The 22763-nt window shown below is 37.4% G+C and overlaps 1 protein-coding gene across 1 annotated transcript; it reads right to left on the bottom strand.

The window, feature by feature from the left end:
- Positions 1-397: 397 nt before the first annotated feature.
- Positions 398-22135, bottom strand: si:ch211-117c9.5 (sodium- and chloride-dependent creatine transporter 1). The gene is made up of 14 exons (XM_052091371.1): positions 21755-22135; positions 20970-21224; positions 13289-13420; positions 12810-13083; positions 11341-11473; positions 10508-10642; positions 10291-10394; positions 8450-8574; positions 7463-7575; positions 6095-6235; positions 5860-5962; positions 4420-4520; positions 3360-3530; positions 398-2698 (listed from the first exon to the last, which is right to left on the bottom strand). Exons 1-14 carry the CDS (start codon positions 21777-21779, stop codon positions 2567-2569), a joined length of 1944 nt encoding a protein of 647 aa, XP_051947331.1. The 5' UTR covers positions 21780-22135; the 3' UTR covers positions 398-2566.
- Between the last annotated feature and the right edge of the window lie 628 nt (positions 22136-22763).

Genomic DNA, 22763 nt, shown 5'->3' with positions numbered 1-22763 from the left:
TTTTTGTTTTTGGCACCATTCGGTAAATTCTAGAGATTGTTGTACATGAAAATTCCAGGCGATCAGCAGTTACAGAAATACTCAAACCAGCCTGTCTGGCACCAACAATCATGTCATGGTCAAATCACTAAGATCTCATTTTTCCCCATTATGATGGTTGATATGAACATGAACTGAATCTCCTGACCCGTATCTGCATGATTTTATGCATTGCACTGCTGCCACACGATTGGCTGAATAGATAATGTACAGATGTTCCTAATAAAGTGCTCAGGGAGTGTAATTAACAGGATAGTCACATTATTTGTATTTGTATTTGTATTTGTATTTATTTTTATTTATCCCCGTAGGGAAATTGTGTTTGCAGCGTACAACAACTCACCCAACATTTGGCAAATTCACATTTGACATATTATTTACAATTTGAATACATAAAATAAAATATAATAGTAAACATAATTAAGATATCCAGTCTAGCATCTATTTCATCTACTACCACTAGGGGGAGGATGATTTAAAAACTTAATTGCTTGAGGAATAAAAGAAAATTTAAACCTATTTTTTAAACATCTAGGTAAGCAGTATCGTCGACTTGATGGTAGTAGTTCAAAAGTATAGGATAAAGGGTGCCTTTTATCATTCACAATGATGTTAGCCTTGTTTAACACTCTTCCTTTGTATATACTCTCTATACTCTCTAACTTTGTTCCTAGTAATTTACTTGCTGTTACTACCACCTTCCCCAATGATCTCTTCTGAGCTTCAGAGGCATTACCATACCAGCAAATCACACAAAAAGACACAATGCTTTCAATAAAAGCCCCATAAAACATCAACAGTGTTCTATTTTGAACATTAAAGTACAGTAATTTCTTTAAGAAGTACATTCTCTGTTGAAGCTTTTTACTTACACAGTCAGACCATACATCCCACTTAAGTTTATTGTCCAGCATTACACCAAGATATTTATAATTTGTCACTAACTGTACTTGCTCCCCGTTAATTAATGTAAAATGAATTTCACTTTGTTCTTTCTCTCTAAAATCAATAACCATTTCCTTAGTTTTTGAAATGTTTAAAGTAAGATTTAAATTTTCACACCAATTTAAAAAAAAGTCCAGAACAGGCCCATGTTCTTCCTCCCCATCGTATAAAAGACTCACTAAAGCAGTATCATCTGCATACTTTACAATATGTCTATTTTTGAAAGAACTCACGCAAGAATTTGTATATAAAATAAATAGTAACGGAGATAAAACACATCCTTGGGGAGCTCCGACTGAGGAAATCAAATTGTCTGAAATGGACCCTCCTATTTTAACCTGCTGAATTCTAGAACTTAGAAAGTTTACCACCCAAGCAAGTGTCCTACTATCTATAAAAAAATCTTTTGCCAAAATGGCAGCTAATGTACTGGGAGAAATACAGTTAAAAGCTGATGAGAAATCCACAAACAAAATTTTTGCATGAGTTTTTTTTATGTGATATGTTTAGCTATGTTTTGTGTATAATGCAAAAGAACCTTTAAAGTGAAACATTCATTTTATTTTTAAATGTTTGTTGTTCATCAGATGATCAGACAATTTTATATTTTTATAGATTTTATTTGAAAAAAAAAACAAGCATAATTTTAGATATTCAAAATGTGCATGCATAACGATTTATATCAAACCAAATAAATGCACAATATTATTTTTATTAATGAGTCTCTGCTCCACAACACTGCTGAAAGATCCAGTGCTTATGCTGTACACAACAAACACACTTGGTAGATTACTGTTGGTCCCACACAAGCACGCATGAGTATCTTATGCACCTAAGGCCATTTTCTGAAATATAATTATATTGAAAGAAGAGAGCTGGGACAAAATCGGCATCATTACTTCATGATAGCTGATATGTACAGGCTCTGGTGGGCCAGACAGATTGAGGTTAAGTGCTTTACTGATATTACACTGTTTATGGCATATAGGCTGTAACACCCTGGTGTATAGTATGGATCGGAGTTCAATTTTTCTCTATTATGAGCTCAGTACAGCTCTGCGTGAAGTGTAAAGTTATAGTTAACCCAAATAAAAATTCTATCATCATATTCTTACCCTCATGTCGTTCCAAATTATGACTTCCTTTCGTAAGCAGATAACAAAAGAAAAATTGTAATCAATATTCTGGTCTGTCTTTTCAATGCAATAGCAATCGATAGGGACTCACTTTAAAGCTTACAAACAGGACCCAAAAGTATCATAAAAGTAGTCCATGTGTTTCGTGCATCATATTCAAAATCTTGTGAAGCCAAATTATATTGGTTTGATGAGAAACAACCTAAAATGTAAATAATTTTTCTGTAACTTGTCAGTTTCTTTTATGCACACGTGAATGTTCAAATGGACATCAATATTATCAGGTTGTTTCTCATTAATATCTATGGTATGAGGAGAGTAAATGACCGAATTAAAATTTTTGGGTGAACTATCCCTTCAAGGTGCAGGGCAGTGCTGTTTGTTTTTGATGAGGGCAGAGTTTATGCTCTTGTTTCACACTGGACAGTGATGTGTTTGAAGGGGTTTTAAATGACACTTTCATATAACAGAGTGCTTTTATTCACTTCTGGCTTCGGTAGAAGTCTGGCTTCATTCTCCGGTGGAAGGAACTCCAGGTGATGTCGCCCCCAGATAGGTGTGGTCAAATGCTGCCAACGCTGAACAGAAAGAAATAGATATTCACCCATTGTGTATACGAATACATGCACACCCACAAACACTACACCGAACAGCAGAGCAGAGGTTCATACAGTGGTGGAGAGAAACATCAATGCCACTAATGTCATTTTGTAGTACAATGATAGTAGCTCTGCTATTTATTTCCAACAAACAGTGACACAAAGCTACATCACAGTTTTTGATGTCACACTGAGACGATAATGAAACCCAATCTCCTAGAATCAAGCACAGTCCAATTTATTCTTGTTATTTCAATGAATTGGTTTAATTAACCTCCCTTATTCTGGTCATCATTACTTAATTATTGTGGTCCCATTAGTCCCCAATTTAAAGCCTTAAAGTTTTTCTTGTACCAGAATAAAGATTTGGTTTTATTATTTGTATTTAGTGTAAATGTATCTGTATATGATGTTGTCATCCTATTTGAGATCCTCATTGTTTATGTGCAAGGTAAGTATGGCACTTTAAATAAATTACATTTGAAAATTATTTATTTTTCAAATAAAAATGAGTTAATTGGCTTAGTTATGTGTGTCTTGTACTGTAGTCTGGTAAGCACTTTCAAAGTAGCTTCCCCAAGACTGTTTCACATTGCCATATCGTGAAAACTCCTTCTCATAGACACAGTTGCAGTCATACCTCAGTGAGTGAGCCTTTGCTGTGCAGCAGTTTGTAGAGGACGGTGAGAGGAATGCAAAGCATGGATGAGAGAGCAAGAAACCAGCCCAGCACCTCACCCCACCACGGGTACAAATACACACCATTATACACTAAGCGCTTGTAGTTGATCACATGAAACAAGAAAACACCCTGCGAGAAAACACAAATCCCACTTCAATAATTTAACTCATAAAACTGAATCACCTCACTAACAAAAAAGTGCCAAAATAGTGTCTTGGCAATACAATGATTTTTTTAAAGGTTTTTTTGCACCATATTTGCCATGGTAAGTATCTTAGAATACCATAGATACCATTAATACAACCATGTACTATGGCATACATCAAAGTACCATGATATAGGATCTGATACCCTCATTGTAACATGGTACTGCAACAGTCTTTTTTTGTAAACGTCTTTAATGGAGTATTCCAGGTTCAATACAAGTTAAGCTCAATCCACAGCATTTGCGGCATAATGCTGATTACCACAAACATTTATTTCTTCTAGTCTTCTCCTTTTCTTAAAAAAAAAAACATAACTAAAATCAAAGTTACAGTAAGGTGCTAAAATGGAAGTGAATGGGGCCAATTTTTTTGAGGGTTTAAAAGTCAATTTTTGAGGGTTATTAAAGTGTTTTAAAAGCACTTACATTAATTCTTCTGTAGAACTTGTGTATTATTTGCTGTGAAGTTGTTTAAATCATTATGTTATCATGGCAATAAAGTTGTAAAATTGGATAACTTTACACAGAAAAGGTTAGTAAGTGATTATCAAACTAAAATCACATTAACACACATATTGTTTAAATCTTGTGACTATACTTTTGAAACAGTGAGTATTTTAACATTTACGGATTAGCCCCCATTCACTTCCATTATAAGTGCCTCATTGAAACCCAGATTTTTAAAGAAAAGGAGGGATGAGTCAAAATATTTTTTTGTGGTAATCAATATTATGCCACAAATGCTGTCAATTTAGCTTAACTTGTATTGAACATGGAATATTCCTTTAATAGAGTATCTCATGAACTACTCACCATGCACACTACTGGTGTGATGTAAGACCAGCACCACTTCATATACGGCAGAGGACGATAGCCAATCATACAGGCCACATTGTCCATAAATCGATCAGCACCTGAAAGAAAGTGATCTGATGCATAAAGCATGCAAAACCTCAATACACTTTCTTGATATAGTAAGCTCTAATCTGATTGGCTGGCTTTATACAGCTTCCAATAATAAGGGCAGAGAGGTTTTTTTAAAACGTCCACCTGGAAACAAAGTCTTGTTCAAGGTATTGGGTTGATAAAAGCTTTTGGGTCAGTCACTTTTATGACTGGATTTTCCTGGAAGTTTGCCAGGTTAGTGACATCATGAGCAAAACTGTATATCCTGCTTTGTATTCTTACTGTAGCCTTGTCTGTAAAATGGTCTGCACTTTCACTATATTTGTTTTTGTATTCATGATGGTCTATTAATGATATATCTCAGATAATTCGGCTCCTAAACCACATTAAGAACAATATGTCAATCAGATGTCACTTTCTTTCCAAGTGGGCAGTTCTTGGCTATAATATGCTGCAATATGAACCAGACTTTTTGACCTTTAGTTTTAGATCTGGCTAATTGGGACTAGGATCGGGTCACCACTTGATGTCCAATAAAAAATCTGGGTCCTGACCCAAAACCAGTTAAAGGGATAGTTCAGCCAAAAATTTTAATTCTCATCATTTTCTCACCCTCATGCCATCCCAGATGTGTTTGACTTTCTTCTGCTGAACAAAAATGAAGATATTTAGAAAAAATATCTCAGCTCTGTAAGTCCATACAATGCAAGTGAATGGTAGCCAAAACTTTGATGCTCCCAAATGCACATAAAGGCAGCATAGAAGTTGTCCATAATACTTCAGTGGTTTAATATATCGTCTGAAGTGATATGATGGCATGGGTGAGAAACAGATCAACATTTAAGTAATTTTTTACTATAAATCTCCACTTTCACATCTGATCTAAAAGCCACATGTACTGTAATTTTCAGATGTGAAAGTGAAAGTGAGATTTACAGTAAAAATTGACTTAAACATTTCTCGCCCACTCTTAATCACTTCTGAAGATATGGACTTAAACACTGGAGTCGTATGGATTACTTTTATGTTTCCTTTATGTGCTTTTTGGACCTTCTGGTAATTTCTGGTAATCTTTCACTTGCATTGTATGGACCTACAGAGCTGAAAGATTCTTAGAAAAATCTTTGTGTTCAGCAGAACAAATTAAGTCATACACATCTGGGATGGCATACAGTAAGTGTGAGCAAATTATGAGATTTGGTCATTTACATTTTTGGGTGAACTATCCCTGAACCGCTGTTTGAAAGCGATGTTGCTGCAAGACCAAGATGTTGAAATGTCGATCCATGAACACGTCCTACAAGGCAAATTCACAGTCACTGTGTATGCACGACTTTAGATTTTTACCATACACCCAGGCCACCACCACACACTCCCAGAAGGCTTGCCAAAGGAGAGTAATCCCACTCGCTGAGTAATAATCAAATAACTGAAACACATACATCCCTCCCTACAGAGAGAAAGAAACAGAGAAAGAGGGAGAGAGAATAATAAAAAAATACCTAATGTCTAAGAATCATATATCATCTGATTGAACTGATATCTCATCAGATATGTACGTACAGTTCTCTTCCAAGCGTACCTCTGTTACCATGGAAAGATCAATAGTGAAACAGGTGAAACAGCATATTAGGACAACAATTTCTCGACGCAGAGAGCCAAGGAATGATTTTGGGGGCAGCATGTCCATGATTCCAGTGATAAAGCCTTCAACACCAACAAACTGAGAGAGAAAAAGGGAGAGAGAAATCAGAGAAACTAATCTTCTCCCACTATTCCTTTTTCATTTCTACATGAACATTATAGAATTTCTAAGTAATATCCCAAAAGCAACTTATTGTGTTTAAAAAGAAGCTGATATGCTTCTTTCTGGGGGATGCGAACATAGTCAGGCTTCTTCTATTCATAAGACAAACAAACACCACATAAAATATGGAATCAATTCTATGCATTAAACCCCTCCACCCAAACATCCCACCACCTGACACAAATATGCAATACAGTGGTCACCATCAATTAGAACATAAAAATAAAAATAAAAAACTAAATATACTTTGAAAAAAACAACAAAAATGCACATATACATCTAAACTAGAAATCACTCTCCACTGCCCCTCCCTGAGAACCCTCCAAAATATATCCACCGCATGCGATTCTGCGAGATAATGGGGTGTAACTTAACTTCTCCGGTTAGTGTGATAGAAAGGCTTTGCAGTGGCAAAATATGGGCAAGAACTTCCTGTTCAATACAAAACCAGGGAGGAGCTCTCTCAGGTGGAAGTGACCAATGAGCCAAATGTCTGAGACTGAATACATAATAATAAAACAAAATCATGGGTAGACTAAGATGTCTTGAGACTAAGATGTTTCCAATTGAGAAATCAACAACAGATGAAATGAGATATAATAGATATATAAAAATAATCAATATAAAAATATAAAGAATAAATCTTATGGACTGATGACAAATAATATTGTGTTTTTTAATTTCCCCTTCTATATGGATATGGTGCTGGCCACCTCCTTTAATTTTAGTGTGCGTCTTGTCTAGTGAGTCAGTAAGCTTGTTATTTACTTGAAGTGTCTACTGGTTAGGTTTTGTTGTGATTTGTCCTCTGAGAGTGTAAGAAGCCAGAGCAACCTTGTGTTATTTGAAATATTTGTTTTCTCCTTACAAATGTTATGATGTTAACTGAACTGCATTTTGCTGACATTTAGTTTTTTAAAGTTTACAGTAGCCTTCTCAACAATGGTGAGCTTTGAGATCACATTTTTACTTGCCTCAGCAAGTTCTAATAAAAGACGGTCATGATACACCCTCACCTTGCCCTTGATTTGTGGCTACAAACTTTTTGTTGTGATTTGCTGATATTGCTTAAGGCAGATCCATCATAGCTATCTTACTGAAAGCCGTAGTGAAATCTTTTTAACTAGGTGGGTAGGGCCTCACCTGACTGTCCAATCCCAGCACCAGAAGCATGAGGAAGAACAGTACCGCCCACAGCGGAGCTAACGGCATGAGTGACACTGCTTTTGGATAGGCAATAAATGCTAAACCAGGACCTGAGAGAGGACAAGAGATGACACAACTAAATATACTTTTTTTTATCAAATTGGTCTCATAGAATCACATTACTATACCTACATTTTTGCAAAATTATTGTTACGTGGCTCGTTATATGTATAACGGCAGTTTCCTTTTGAAACAAACACTAAAGGCACTACAACAATGACTTTCATTCCCTTTCACACAAATCACAAGTAATAGGGAAGATTTAACAGTTCAGTCTCTTTTCACACAATGCTAACTTATGACATCAGAACACTTTTACTGTAGCGCATGACTTGTAAGGCCATACGTTTTTATGTTTGCATTACACGAACAACTACATTTATAGGCTTGTTCAAATTCAATCATATTGCAAATTGCAGTAGTTCAACAGAAAGAGCATTGTACATGCGATGCAAAGGATTGGGGTATGAGTCCTGAGGAGTTCATAGGTCGACACGTGAGTTGAAAGCGTCACAGTAGTTGAGTGGGTTGCTTCAGAAATTGCATTTTGTGTGTGTGTGTGTGTGTGTGTGTGTGTGTGAGAGAGAGAGAGAGAGAGAGAGAGAGAGAGAGAGTTTACAATTTTGAGTGGTTGGCCACTTTTACATAAAAGTACAGCAGATGATAATACCATAGAATGATTATTTATGTATCAAGGTATTTACATGATACTCCATGGTACTTAAAAAAATATAATGGCACTATACTATTATTATTATTATATTATTATAGTTATTATCATGGTAATAACATGCCATTCCCATAATCCTATTTTGAAAAAAAAACATGACAGTACTTTTTAGTGCTGTTGTTCTACTATGTTATCGCAATTTAGGAGAATATGAAAGAACAGAGAGCATGTTGAGGAGAAAACAGGTGACTCACCACTTTCTGCCACATTACTGATGTCAACACCCTGTTCAGCTGCCATGAAACCCAGTACTGAGAAAACAACAAACCCTGCAAAGAAGCTTGTTCCACTGTTTATGAAAGCCAAAATAAATGCATCCCTGCAGTGTGAGAGAGAGAGAAATCACTGTGGGATTAGTGTGTAAGAGAACATGCAATGCACAGGGTTAAACTGGGTAGACACACATATTCAAACCCTGATCTCTGATGTGAGCAAATGCACGCAAACATACACGCACTAACGTCCCACAGGGATGCAGCAGGGTTATAAAGCTATAGAGAAAAAAACACTAAAAAAGTTTTTGGCAGGAAGGCCATTGAATTATTAGAGTATGTTTTATAAAGTCAGAGGCACACAAAACTATACTTTATACAAAACGTTACAACAAATTAAATCGGATAAAATAGTCTGAGACCACATTGAAAATCTGGGATTGAAAATCTAAAAATGATGTTCAATCTACAATGAATAAGAAATATTTAAGATTCTGCTCTATTTTAAGTCCCTAATCAAATAAGCAAATGTATGACATTGACCATATTAACTCCTTTGTATAAAAAGGTCAGATTTCCTTGCATCCATTGAAGCACACAAGATGCTTTTTGGAACATTCTCAAATCATGCTGGATAAAAATCATAAAAACATAAATAATTAGGTTTTGCACAAACTTATAAATTTCAAGCCAGTTCAAGTGCATTATGTCATTAAAGCAAAAGAGCAACAGAGCAAATACTAAGAAATTAAAGTAAATTTTTCAATTCAGCTTTTCACTCACTTTATGCTGATAATATAATATAATATTAAAGCAGTGTCACATGAGCAAGGGTAGTGTATGCCCAGCAATCACCACGGCTGTGATTCGGCCATATGTAATCCGAATCACAGCTGTATGGACAATACAAATCCACACATTAGAACTAGTAACGAAACAAGGACGTATTTGTGTATGACAGAGAGAGAGAGAGACTGAGCATGTGATTACGTGCAGCTGTAAATTTAACTCTATTCCTCAGCTGTAGTGTGATAGTAATCCACTCTGATAATGGAGTGATGCTGCTATACGTGCTATCTAAATTATCCTACGACAATTTCAGTCACGTTGAAGTGTTTTGTTGTTTTTTGCAGAACTCTTACTTTGACACTGACACAGCAACTGTAGCAACTCTCAGCTTTGATCTGCGTTAATGCTGAAATTGTTAGTTTAAATACATTTTTCAGCTACACTGTAGTAGTAATCCAAGCAATCATCGAGTGAGACAATTCCAGAAGACTTCAAAGAAACTTGCGCACTGACGACACAGTTTGTCAATGTGAGCGCAACTTGCTCATAGCACACACAGGATAGTCTTTTGTCACCACCTGCTGGTTTAAATCTTTAATGTCACAGGGATGAATGACAATTCACACATCTGCACTGCTCTTAAACATTAGTTTGGAATGCCATGAACACAAGTGTTGTGATACAAACAGTAAAGTGTCCCAGTGCTGATGGTGTGAGCTATCAGAATTTCTTGGAACACCTCTCGTCCAATTTGATTCAAGGACGGAACTAACTGCTGTATAAAATATAATAGAATATAAAACTATAAGAAATTATCCTTAATACAAATCCTCATTCAAAATTGCTTTTTGAGTTTCAAATTGTAGCATTTAAATAGTGTAGTTTTGTTAAAAATTACTTTACAATAACATTAACATATTAGGCTCTGATTAATCTCTTAATATGTATCTGTACATAACCTATTGAAATCTACACTAATATACTCTTATATCACTATCACAAATTTGAAGTTTTTTGGGTGACATTTTACTTACTGGTAACAGTTGTTGTTAAAGCGGTTGTAGCTCCCAAGGGCCGTTAGTGCCCCCAGACCAATAGCATAAGAAAAGAAGATCTGTGTGGCAGCATCGATCCATACCTGCCATCATGGTCGTCATGACAACAATAATTATATAATCATGTCACTTGTCTCTGTTATTACTTTAGACACATAGAAAAAAATTAAATAAACATTCATAGACACACTCTTACCTGTGCTTCTGAAAGTTTACTCCAGTTAGGTTTCAGATAGTAAATAATGCCGTTTTTAGCTCCAGGCAATGAGACACCATGAACAAACAAGACCACCAGGACCAGGTATGGGAACAGAGCTGTGAAATATACAATCTACACACACACACACACACACACACACACACACAAATGACATATTATCTATCACACTGTTCCTTAATTACTAATTACTCCTTAAAAGAGTAATTCTGTTAGAAATACATCAGATCTAATATTCAGTTGTATGAATTTCTACAATAAAGCATTTTATGGTTCTGATAGTATATATATGTTTTCCCTTGAAAGCTAAAGTGTGTAACTTCTGCACCATTCGGACAAAAATAATGACCTGTTTTCAAACAGGTTTCCATTGTGTGTTGTGTTACAGGTTTCCATTACACTCTGCTGTATCTGACTGGTTGGTCTAGTCAAGCAAACATTGTCAGTGTTGCACTTTTTAGATAAATCAACATAATAATTGCTTACTTATAACTGACTCAGTATACATGTATACTGTATAACTAGGAAAGAACGTAAATCATCATGAAAACATAACACACTTTGGCTTTAAACAAAAGAAACACACACACTTTGAACAACACACACTAGGAAAGCTAATAATCAGCTTACAAGCTGCATTGGCCCTTGATCTATTTTTCACATTTTCACAACTCTCTTTACACCAATATTCATTATGGTTCTGTATATGATGGAGTGTGTGCAATACATAAGAAAGTGAGGGTTCTGATGTTACCGTAATCATAAAAAGAATGATAATAAAGGTAACATATAATGGGGCAACACATCTGTACCTTGCCAGTGGACTTAACACCCTTCCAGATGCAGAAGTAGACGATGACCCACGTAGCAAGAAGGCACAAGACCATGTGACCGCTGATGTCACCCACTTCATCCAAACCACCAGAAAGACGTAGCACTTTTCGCCTGATAAGGAAAGTTTCCCCATTTCAAAAGAACTAAAGTCAGGACTCTGACTTGACTTTTCCTAAATATAGATTTTTTTTCTGGTTTGAGCATCTCTGTTGACTGTATCAGTGTCATGTTGCAAGACCCACAATTTTAGATCACACGTTCTGACAAGATACCCCCAACATTCTAATTATGAATTATTATTATTTACTGATTATTATGATTATTTAGTATTATTTATTATATTAATATTATTCCTATTATAGAGATTGTTTACAGTAATAGGATGCCCACTCCGCTGTTACGTATCTGTATACATTGCAAAATAACTTTCATGATCAGTATTTTTGTCTTGATTTCCAGTAAAAATATTTAAATATCAGATACATTTAAATAAAACAAGATCATTTTATTTAAGAAGCAAAATAACATATTAGTCAAATTTTTGTGAGGTTTATGCTTAAAATAATACATTTTTCTTAGCGCATAGGCAAATTGTTGTTTTAAGAATAAACCTCACAAAATATTTTTTGATTTCCCTGAAAACAAGACTTGATATGTTATTTTCTTTTCAAGTGAATCTAATCTTATTTTAAGAATGTTTCGACAAAAATACTGGGGTAAGTAATAGATGTAGTGTACATGTTCCATTTAATTATCTTAATTATGTATAAAACGACTTGTTCGGGGGCCTGGGTAGCTCAGCGAGGATTGACACTGACTACAACACCTGGAGTCGTGAGTTCAAATACAGGGCATGCTGAGTGACTCCAGCCAGGTCTCCGAAGCAACCAAATTGGCCCGGTTGCTAGGGAGGGTAGAGTCACATGGGGTAACCTCCTCGTGGTCACGGATAGTGGATCTCGCTCTCAATGGGGCAAATGGTAAGTTGTGCGTGGATCGCAGAGAGTAGCATGATACTCCACATGCTGTTAGTCTCTGCGGTGTCATGCACACCGAGCCACGTGAAAAGATGCACCGATTGACGGTATCAGAAGCGAAGGCAACTGAGACTTGTCCTCCGCCACACGGACTGAGATGAGTAACTGCGCCATCACGAGGACCTACTAAGTTGTAGGAATTGGGCATTCCAAATTCGGGAGAAAACTTTTTTTAAATACTTTTTCAAGAAAGATACAGCAATGTTAAATGTTGTAGAGTTTCTTATTGTGTATGTTTAGTTCTGATTGCGACGAAGATTTTAAATAAAGATCAGACCACATTATCCAGAATTCATCCAGATGTGTTCTGAATGTTCAAAAACCTTTTTCATCCAGAAAAAAAACTTTATCATTCGGAAAATTTTAATCTGTAGCATAATCAGATTTTAAAACACTTTAAAAACACTTACTCCCAGAATTCCATGACAGATGATCGCAAAGCCCTGGGCTCCAGGCAGCTGCCATTGAGGGAGGAGATGTTTAGGGAGGAAGTGGACAGTGATTGATTTGAACCCACCCGGCTAAAGTTGGTGGTACAGTTGACCGTGTTCCATTCATGCCCACAAGTGGCCCACGGCAAAGGGGAAGTGAAAGAGTGAACCAGAAAGTACAGACCCCAAACCAGAACCATGATGTAATAGGTGTTGCAGAAGAACACGATCACCATTGATGCCAGACCAAGCCCTGCATGAAAGGGTAATGATGAGACATAAAGGCCAGAGAGCCTCATAATGGACAATATTAAAAGCCAGACAGATCAATACTATGTTTTGTCATTAATAATTGAACATAATTGCTGTCAGGACAAGGGATTAAATCTGTTTTATTAATGGCTGTTAGAGAGGGTAAGGGTGTGTAAAAATACATCTGGCTGTTAATAATACCCCACCTTTAAAAAGAGGGGCGATGTTCCATGTTGCGACCCCACCTTGTTTCATGAACTGACCCAGTGCAATCTCAAGGAAGAACACTGGAATACCCCCGAAAAACACCATTAGAACATAGGGGATCAGAAACACACCTGAAAGAAACATATGCAGAATGATAAAACATACAATATCTAACAGGATACACTACACTACTCTCAATACTGCACATAATCATGTAGGCAAACATAAGGTGTGTCTCAAACAGCTCCCCAGTTCCAGTGCACTGAAACTGAAGACGAGCACAAGTATAAATATAGGATATCAAAGCCTTTTTTTCTCTTTAAAAGAGTTGTTTGTAATGTCTTTCATCCATAATGACCATAAAAGGGAAACAATCTTTTAATAAATATTAGAGTTGTTAAAAGTAGGGTTAAAATACACTTTTCTTTATTTATTGTCATTTATCTTTCATAATTACACTGTAGGTTTGAATATCTTCAACGAAAATGAACGATAGTATTATTTATACAGCGATGGTGTTGATTAATACAATGGCTTTTCTTGAGTGCGCAAGCTCATTATCATGTCGCAGGTATTGAATCATAAGTCCCAATGATCAGTGGATGAACACCCTTGCCAGTGTCCGAATTTGTGTTCACGATATACTGGTTCATGACATAGGGAGCTGATTGAGATGCAACCATATTCATGTTTTTGTCTTACGACCCTTCTTTTTAATCTATAAGAAAAACTGGACTATCCAAAAGTAGTCTAGGACTTTATACAGACACGTTCAGGTGTGGAGTATCACCAAGCAAAAGTTTTAGGTTACCAGATGCCATTGTATTTACAGATGTATTTTTCACCAATGGCTATTTTATTATTTAACAAGAAGAAGCATTTGAACATCAGATTGAGAATCATATTTATATCAATAAATGGTGTCTGCTCAACTTTACTCTCACAATAGAAGAATGTGTATATTAATATTTAAGTTTAATATTTAAGAGAGGAGAGATACCCAGAGGAACGATGCTTGGCCAAATGAAGAAGCTGTCTGTCATGTTATTAAACCAATAAGATCAGAATAAACTGGTCAAGGAAAACCTCATTTGATTGGTTACTAGAATCAGGTAGACCCGCCTTCCCCCGCATGCTTGCAAGACTCTTTTCAGTGAGAAATTCGTGCCGAAAAGGTGAGCGCAACAAAAGGGAAGATGGAACAGTGTATATCAGATTATATCTTGACAATGTTTATGCCACAAACACAAGTCATTTACACATTTGCAGTAGATTATTTTACACATAGAGACTGATTCTATGCAGTCAATCCATTTAGCTGTTATTGAAACCCTTTCTTTGCTTGCATATTGCCGATTGCAGGTTTGCAATATTTTTGGCCTGTTTAGGCGGGAAAAAAAAGTGATAAGAATACAGACCACATTTACTTTGTTTTAATATAAAATTACAGATTCACAACACATGAATTACACTTACACTGGCGGCCAAAAGTTTGGAATATCCTACCACAAGAGCCCTAGTCAGGTTCAAGAGAGTGTAAATAAAAGAGCGAGATAGATTAGGCCTCCCTCAGTAATCATGTTGTTTTCAGACAGATAAAAAAATCCAATGGTTTAGTGACAACCTTATAGACACAACCAACATTGATTTGAAGACTTATTGACCTACATCAGCAGGCAAGAAAACAAAAAGTGGAGAAGCAAACACAAAAGGAGATAACTAAGTACTGTACAAAACCACCTACAGTATATGCATCAGAAGATCTATGCATATGGTTAGTGTTACAATAGAGGGATAGGAAAAGGAATACAGAGAACAAAGAACAGTGTCACTTCTCCAACCTTTGATAAACTCAGGCCATTAACATTGTTCTACTTCTATCCATTTGTTTGTCTGGCCCACACTTATTTTTTCAGTGCTCTGACCTTGTAACTTATCGTTATCAGTGGATGCTATTCTACATGTTTTGGTCTATTAGTTTAGAAGTCTGTATGTTAGAACAATGTTGCCAAATATTTTGTCTTAATAACCCCCAAAACTCCATCATTAAGAATCCATTCATTGACACAAGACAGAAATATGCTCCTTTTAACTTATTATACTGGGTATAATTATGATTAATATTTTGTTCATTATTAACATTTTTGACTTTTAAATCAACAAAACAATAATAAACAAAACATAAATAAAAACATATGTGGGTGAAATAAGCTCACAAAGTAGCTTCCTCTAAAACCGAGGCACTTGAGAATTAAAGCATTTAGTCTGATATTGGTATCACTGTCTCAAAAACATTGTATTGGTGTGGAGAAGTTTGAGTGAGACGAATAAAGAGTGTCATCCGTTCAAATTGACAAGACCTACATGTTATTTTGTTTTCTTACCTTAAACAGTAACTGAAAGCATTAAACCATTAATGAGATTCGTGAGATTAATTGTTTTTAATTATTTTATTCTTTTGTTTTACAGTTTTAACAAAGAAAAAATCAAGATCATTCTAAGTACCCCCTGGTACCTGCTTAACCCTTTGTTGTGTTAATTTGAGCTAACACCTTTTGTGTTTGCAGTCAAAAATCACTAAGATTGTTAATAAATCTCTCATCCTTTAATCCACAATCAAAAGACAACAAGAATACATAGAAGATGATGAAGGTTACAAAACAAGACAGTTGTTTGAGGTAGCAAATATGCAAGAACAAACAAGAACTGACAATGATGGAACAAAACTAGAGGGTATTTATACACAAGTTGCTGATGAGGGAATGGAGAACAGGTGGTAGTGATGTGGACAGTGAATCCTGGGAAATGTAGTTTGGGGACAAGACAAAAACTCTTTCAAAGTAAGAGTCCTTGGAACAACGGTGACTGTGACATTTACAACCCCCCCAAGGGATTGAGGGCAGAGCTGTGGGAGACACAGAGGGTGGAGACATGGAAGGGTCGACGGAGGCAGGTTGAGCCAAGAAAGGCTCGACAAAGGCATGCGGAACCTGGAGAGGTTTGACAGCCGGAGCCAAGGAAGGTGGAGCCATGAGAGGCTCGAGGGGTGAAGCCAAGGAAGGCGGAGCTGTGGAAGGCTCGAGGGCCGAAGCCATGGCAGGTGGAGCCAAGAAAGGCAGAGCCATGGAAGGCTCGAGGGGCGAAGTCATGGGAGGCGGAGCCCAGGGAGGATAGAGGGACGAGGCCGTGGAAGGCTCGGGACTAAGAGCCGTGGGTGACTGGGAACTGACTCCCTTGGTTGAGAGAACAGGGAGAGACTGAGGTTCGACCTCCGTAGTCATGAGAACTGGCAGCAGCTGGGGAGAAGGTGTCATTTTCCTTCTTTTCCGGACAGCTGGGAGCGTTGTTATGGGAACAGTCGAGGCCACAGGCATCGGCTCTGGGACGGTTGAGGCTACAGGCATTGGCTCTGGGACATTAACTGTGGTAGGCATGGGCACTGGTTGTGGCCTGGGGTTCCCACCATAATTCACAGTCTTTTGAGAAAGTGCCACCTCCATGGTCGCTACCACCGACTGCGGCGGGGAATCGACCACCGGAGCTTGGAGAGGGTGAGCCCCCCCGAAAATGTATTTAGGGGAATGTATGGAGAGGAGTTACCTTGGAGACAGGGGCCATGGAAGGCTTGGAGCAGTTGTCTCCTCATCCTCCATTCCCACAGTGAATGGTGAGCCACAGCGTTCCAGAGCCACCTCCACATTGTCGGCCAGCGCCCAGTGAGGATCCGCCAGAGGCATCAGTTCCTTTAGTGCACTATTCAGACCAGCTCTGAAGAAAATCACCAGGGAGCGGTCTTCATAGTGCACTAAAATCACCAGTTGGAGAAACTCACGGAGATGGACCGGACAGTCCCCTTGCTCGAGGAGGAGAATTCTCACAGCCAGTAAATCCATTTAGTTGGGTCAGATCTTCTGTCATGTTTCGTAGAGATGAGGTGAGAGAGCAGGATCTAAGTGCAGCAATCCTTTAATCCACAATCAAAAGAAGAAGAGAATATATAGAAGATGATGATAATGATGATGATGATGATTGCTTATTCCAACTGAAATTAATAATAAAATAAAGTAAAATAAAAAAGTTGTTTGGGTCAAAATGACCGGATCACAACATAAGGGTTAATTATTCCTGCTGACTTGTTAAAACTGTGTATGTTTACTGTTTCAGTACTGTTACAGCCTATTGCAACAGTACTTGCTAGGAGAATAAATTAGATAGTAAGCGATTTCAGAAATGGTTCAAGTTTAAAACCCGACGGTATCGTTCGGCCAGGTAAGGTCGGGCCACACAGTCTATGGTACAGGTTCGGTTTCATTTTAAGGCCTGTGCAGACTTCTATCTGGGACACAACATCATTTGAGGTAAATAACGTTAACTAACGTTACAGTATCCACTGCAGTTATCCACTTGTCCAAACACTATTTTATCATTATTAATGTATGACAGCAAACAGATAACATTACTGCAGAAGTTACCATTGATAATTAACATTAATCTAACGCTAGCTAAGTTAGGTTAGCTAACGACGTTAGCTGTCAGTCTCCACGCTTATGTCACCTGACATATCTGGCTGCTTGACATGAAATTCTTTTTATAACATATGCAACGTTATATCTAGCTAGCTAACGTTAGCTAATTATCTATCGTTAACGTTATTACCAGCAGCTCTGACAACATCACTATTTTCAGCATCTGAGGAGCAAGTTCAACACAGGTAACCACTTTTGCTTATTTTCTTTGATGGCTCAAATGTGTGATCTAGTCTTTAAATTAGGCCTTTAACTCCATCTCGTTTACTATGCTTTGTGGTTGTGACTTTTTCTGCCGTGTCATCACCATTCATATCTATACAACCAATGTGTTTATTTTTAAATTACTACTAAAGCACACCATTGTTTACAGGAGCACAAAGTTCTTCATTCTTCATCTAACCTCTTAATGTTGCTCTCAAATTGTACCAGATTGATGCATTTAACTTTAAAATGTACAAAATGTTCTTCTGGGGGTGCATGCCCACTGACCCCCCTAGAGGTTCTGAGGTCCACCCACCACAATCACATAACGTCCTGTGGGAAACACTGAGTTAACATAAAGTAACAATGACCAATACTTTTACAGCACATATAATTCTTTGTTAATGATCATTTCAACACTAATACAAAATTAATTTTTAAAATTAAAATTTGTACAAGTAAACATTAATCAATGCATTATGAACTTAAAATGAACAAATGTATTTCTATAAACTAATATTAACCAAGATTAATAAATGCTGTAAAAATACATTGTTCATTTTAATTCATGATACCTAATGCATTAAATAAGGAATAATTGATGACAGACCGATGAATTAGTGAAAAATAATGCAAACCCAGATGTGGGCATGACGTGCAGCAGAGTGGCCATAACACCTCGGGTGTGCATTATTTTTAAATTATTAAATGGTCCGTTGTTATTTATTCTGCTTATACCATGGTTATTACACCTCAAAACATAGTTGAAGTTGTTATATCTAGATATTTTCTTGTTTTTGTCCCTAAAATGCTCTTGTGAGTGAAACTACTATCTTCTGTGGCTGTGATGAGGGCAGGGAATTCTGGGAAATGTAGTTTGAGGACAAGACAAAAAATATTTCAAAATAAGAGTCAGTGGAGTGAAAATGCTTTTGTGAGTGAAACTACTATCTTCTGCCACGGATTGAGTGTCTAGCTTTGATACAGCCCAAGTCTCCATTGCTCGACGTTCGAAAATGTCACTTTAGATCTAGCAACAGAGGATGTGCTGCTTTGGAGTAACTGGAGTAACATGGTAGTGTGTGTGTGTGTGTGTGTGTGTGTGTGTGTGTGTGTGTGTGTGTGTGTAACATTACTTCAAATTGCCAAGATGCTTAGAAGTTTAAGTCTACTTCTCAGCAGCAGCAAGTGTCGCCATTCTTGTATACAGCAAACAGCTAAACTAAACTACTGTTTAAAATCCCACTGAGTCACAGGAGTGCTCTGACTTTACTCCCAAGTATTGTATGTGTGTGATGTGTGTCTGTGAGTGAGAGTTTGTGTGAGAGATAAAGAGAGGGGGAGGGGAGTGCGAGGGTGATTTCCACAATGGGAGGCTGATTAGGGCGAAATACACTGAAATACTTGAACATATTAAAAGTTATTTATGATAATATAAAAACTGCTGTGTTGATCAAGTTGCAGGGTTGCTTTCAACCCAAGCAAGGCTCTGTTTGTTGGTTGTGACTCAAGTCTCTATATATGTGTGTGTGTACATGTATGTATGTGTATCTGCGTGTGTTATTGAGGGTGAGATGAGAGCGAAAGAGCGCAAGGCTGTTTTTACAAATTACACTTAAATGCATTTGGAATATTATAAACATTGTTTGCCATTCTTATCTGTTGTACTTAATCACTGTCTTTGTTTTAATTGGTTATTTTGCTGTGGTAGCCTGAATGGCTCTTTGAAATAACTGAAATTTGGCGAAGTGATGAGGAACCGTTATGCAGTCAAGACCTGGAACTCCAACTTCATAGCTGCGTGTTTACTGGATAATAATTGCACACCTTAGAATGTCTGTCAACCAATCAGAATCAAGCATTCAACAAACCCGTGGTATAACCAATGCTGTTTAACAGAACGGCCGAAATAGAACGCAACTGCTCAGCTCCAGCAACCGACACATATCAGTTTGCTAGTAGGAGTTGAAGTTGGAGTTTGAATCAAATTTAAGAATATCATGTAGTACAAGGAGTTTTTCGACTTCACTAAGAACCCCTTTTATGTGCCAGTGTCATCTCTTTCCCCAGTCATCACAGATCTCTGTCCTGACCATGCTGGAATAGAAAGTGAGATAGTAAAGCTGCAGGCAAATGATACATTGCAAGGTGAACTAAGATCAGGTGTTATCCATTTCTGTAGCCTTGTATCAGACACAGAGTATCCACTTCTGAAGCAGTGCTTGCAAAGGGTGACATCATTTTTTGTCAGCACTCATACATGTGAAGCAACATTTTCAACAATGAACATTGTGAAACAAAAACAGAGAAACAGATGGACAATGCACACCTGGATTGCCTCACATGGCTAGCAACAACAGATCATGAATTTAGAATGAATTCGGTCAAGGGGCAGAAAGGAAATTTTCACTCATCCAACCACTGAGGTAACCCTTAATATGGGTCTTATACATGTGATGTATCCTAATTGATGTGTGTATGTATACATTTGTGATGTGCTGTACATCAAATAATTTGCATGTGCTCTATTGCTCTAAATTTGCTCTCAATTGATAATTGATAATATTGGAAGAAAAAGTACAACACGCATAGTGTTATTAGATTGAATAAGTTCCGGGTCAAAAGCCTACTCGATGTTCTGGTGACCATAAGTATCATCACTTATTTTAGGTGGGCATAGAATGCAAAACACAGATTTGCATACGCAACATCCTAAGAAAGATAGGTCGACATAAAGCGTATGCCCTCGACTATACTACTGGTGCGGCCCTCTAAATGACTGTCTCAACCCAAAGTGGCCCAATTACAAACTATTGTGAGTAACACTGGATTAGGGGATAGAATCTATGGTCCTCATAAGGATAGCCATACCAACTGTGTGTGTGTGTGTGTGTGTGCGTGTGTGTGTGTGTGTGTGTGTGTGTGTGTTCCTGTATAATGTATATCTCACCTCCTCCATTCTTATAACAGAGATAAGGAAATCTCCAGACATTTCCAAGGCCAACAGCAAATCCCACACAGGACATGATAAAGTCCATTTGTCTGCTCCATGTTTGTCGATCTGAATGGCCCAGTTCTGCAGTATGGCCGCATGTTTCCACCAGACCCGTGCAAACACTCGGCTCACCCATGTCTGCATCTGACACCAGAGGGCGGGCGACTTCTGCTTCCTCCTGAGATTCATCCTGACATGTGTCGTCATCATCTGAGACAGACAGACAGACAGACAGGTCTGACACTATTTGACACTTCTACACTATTTCCCTGTTCAGTCTGTTTTCATATCATTCCTACAACTAATCCAAAAAATACAAGCACATTTGATACAACAGAAGGCAAAAACACAGGATTGATTGATTGCTATGGCATCAGTGGCATTTTAATGCATGTCACAGGTGCAGTTGGATCCAGACAGAAGCGGATTGAGGTATTGGGTTTGTGTAATAGTGTTTGTGGGGAAGAGAGAGACTTGGATCGGGTAAATAAATGAAGGTAAGTTTATCATTATGTAAAACTACCAGACCTGGATCAGACTGACTGGTTTTTCATGCAAAGATGACCCCAAACACCATTTTATATATATATATATATATTATATATATATATATATATATATATATATATATATATATATATATATATATACAGGTCAAATGTACGTAAAGATACATTCCCATTAAATTATTCTTATACAAATACGTAAACAAACACACATTTAAATCAAGTCATTCTTACTAGAGAGATGTTCTTCTGGCGACATGCCGCGCGCCCGTGAATATACAAATAACGGTTCTTGGCGTTTAAAAATTGTAATACGTGTTCAGTACTTTCCCGTGGGGTTGCTCTCTGTTTGAGTGTATGAAATTGATCTTCGGCAGAAGGTTGATAGGGTTGAGCTCCAAATTTTAACAACTGAAGTGCGTCGCAGACAGAAGGATGAATAAAATGCTCTCAAAAGCAGTCGACAAAGCACTTAAAGGTCAGCCTGAAGAATCGCATGGATGTAGGTTAAACGAGAATTATATTAAGTCTCAAGAAATCCGCCTGTTTGGTGGAGATATCTATTAGAAAAGCAGGTGCAATGTTGCGCCTGACTCGATGGCTGTAAAAGCGTTGAAAGCGTCTAAGCTAAGCGTCATCGCTAGCAAGCAGCGCCCCAGTTATCACGCTTGACGCGGCTCTGTGATTGGCTGACGAATGTGTGCTCGTCTGTGATTGGCTAATGAACATACGTTCACCATGATGTCATACGCGAACGCGTACCTGATTACAGACGCGTAGATGTTCGTACAGCGCACTTTACAGGACAAACTATTTGGTTTCTTAGCAAAATTGTGATACATTATTTACCTTTTAACATCCATTGATTAATGGAGGGTGTCTAACTTAGTGTTGGACTATGTAAATTGCATAGGTATACTGTTAATCATACTTAAATTATTAAGAGTGAACATTACATTAATGCAAGTCAGGAATAATGCAGATCGAGAACACTAGGTTGTCTAGGTTTCATAGAAAGAGGAACAATAAATGTGTTGTAATTTAATAGAGTAGAGGATGATGAGTTTTGCTCTGGACAGGAAGGCCAAACAAGAAACTGAATATATACGACACATAATAAATACAAGCACAGTTAAACACTTGTGAGAAACCCTCAGCAGGGACCCAAAAATTCCATAGACTCTGTATTAAGTCTCAAGATCCAAGGGGTTTTATAGGATCTTTTGCAATAAGAACAGAAAGA

The sequence above is a fragment of the Xyrauchen texanus genome, chromosome 25, assembly GCF_025860055.1.
Source record: "Xyrauchen texanus isolate HMW12.3.18 chromosome 25, RBS_HiC_50CHRs, whole genome shotgun sequence".
In the NCBI taxonomy this organism is placed as follows: Eukaryota; Metazoa; Chordata; class Actinopteri; order Cypriniformes; family Catostomidae; genus Xyrauchen; species Xyrauchen texanus.
The sequence above is the reverse complement of the archived record's forward strand: the minus strand, read 5'-3'. Positions and strand labels throughout refer to the sequence as shown.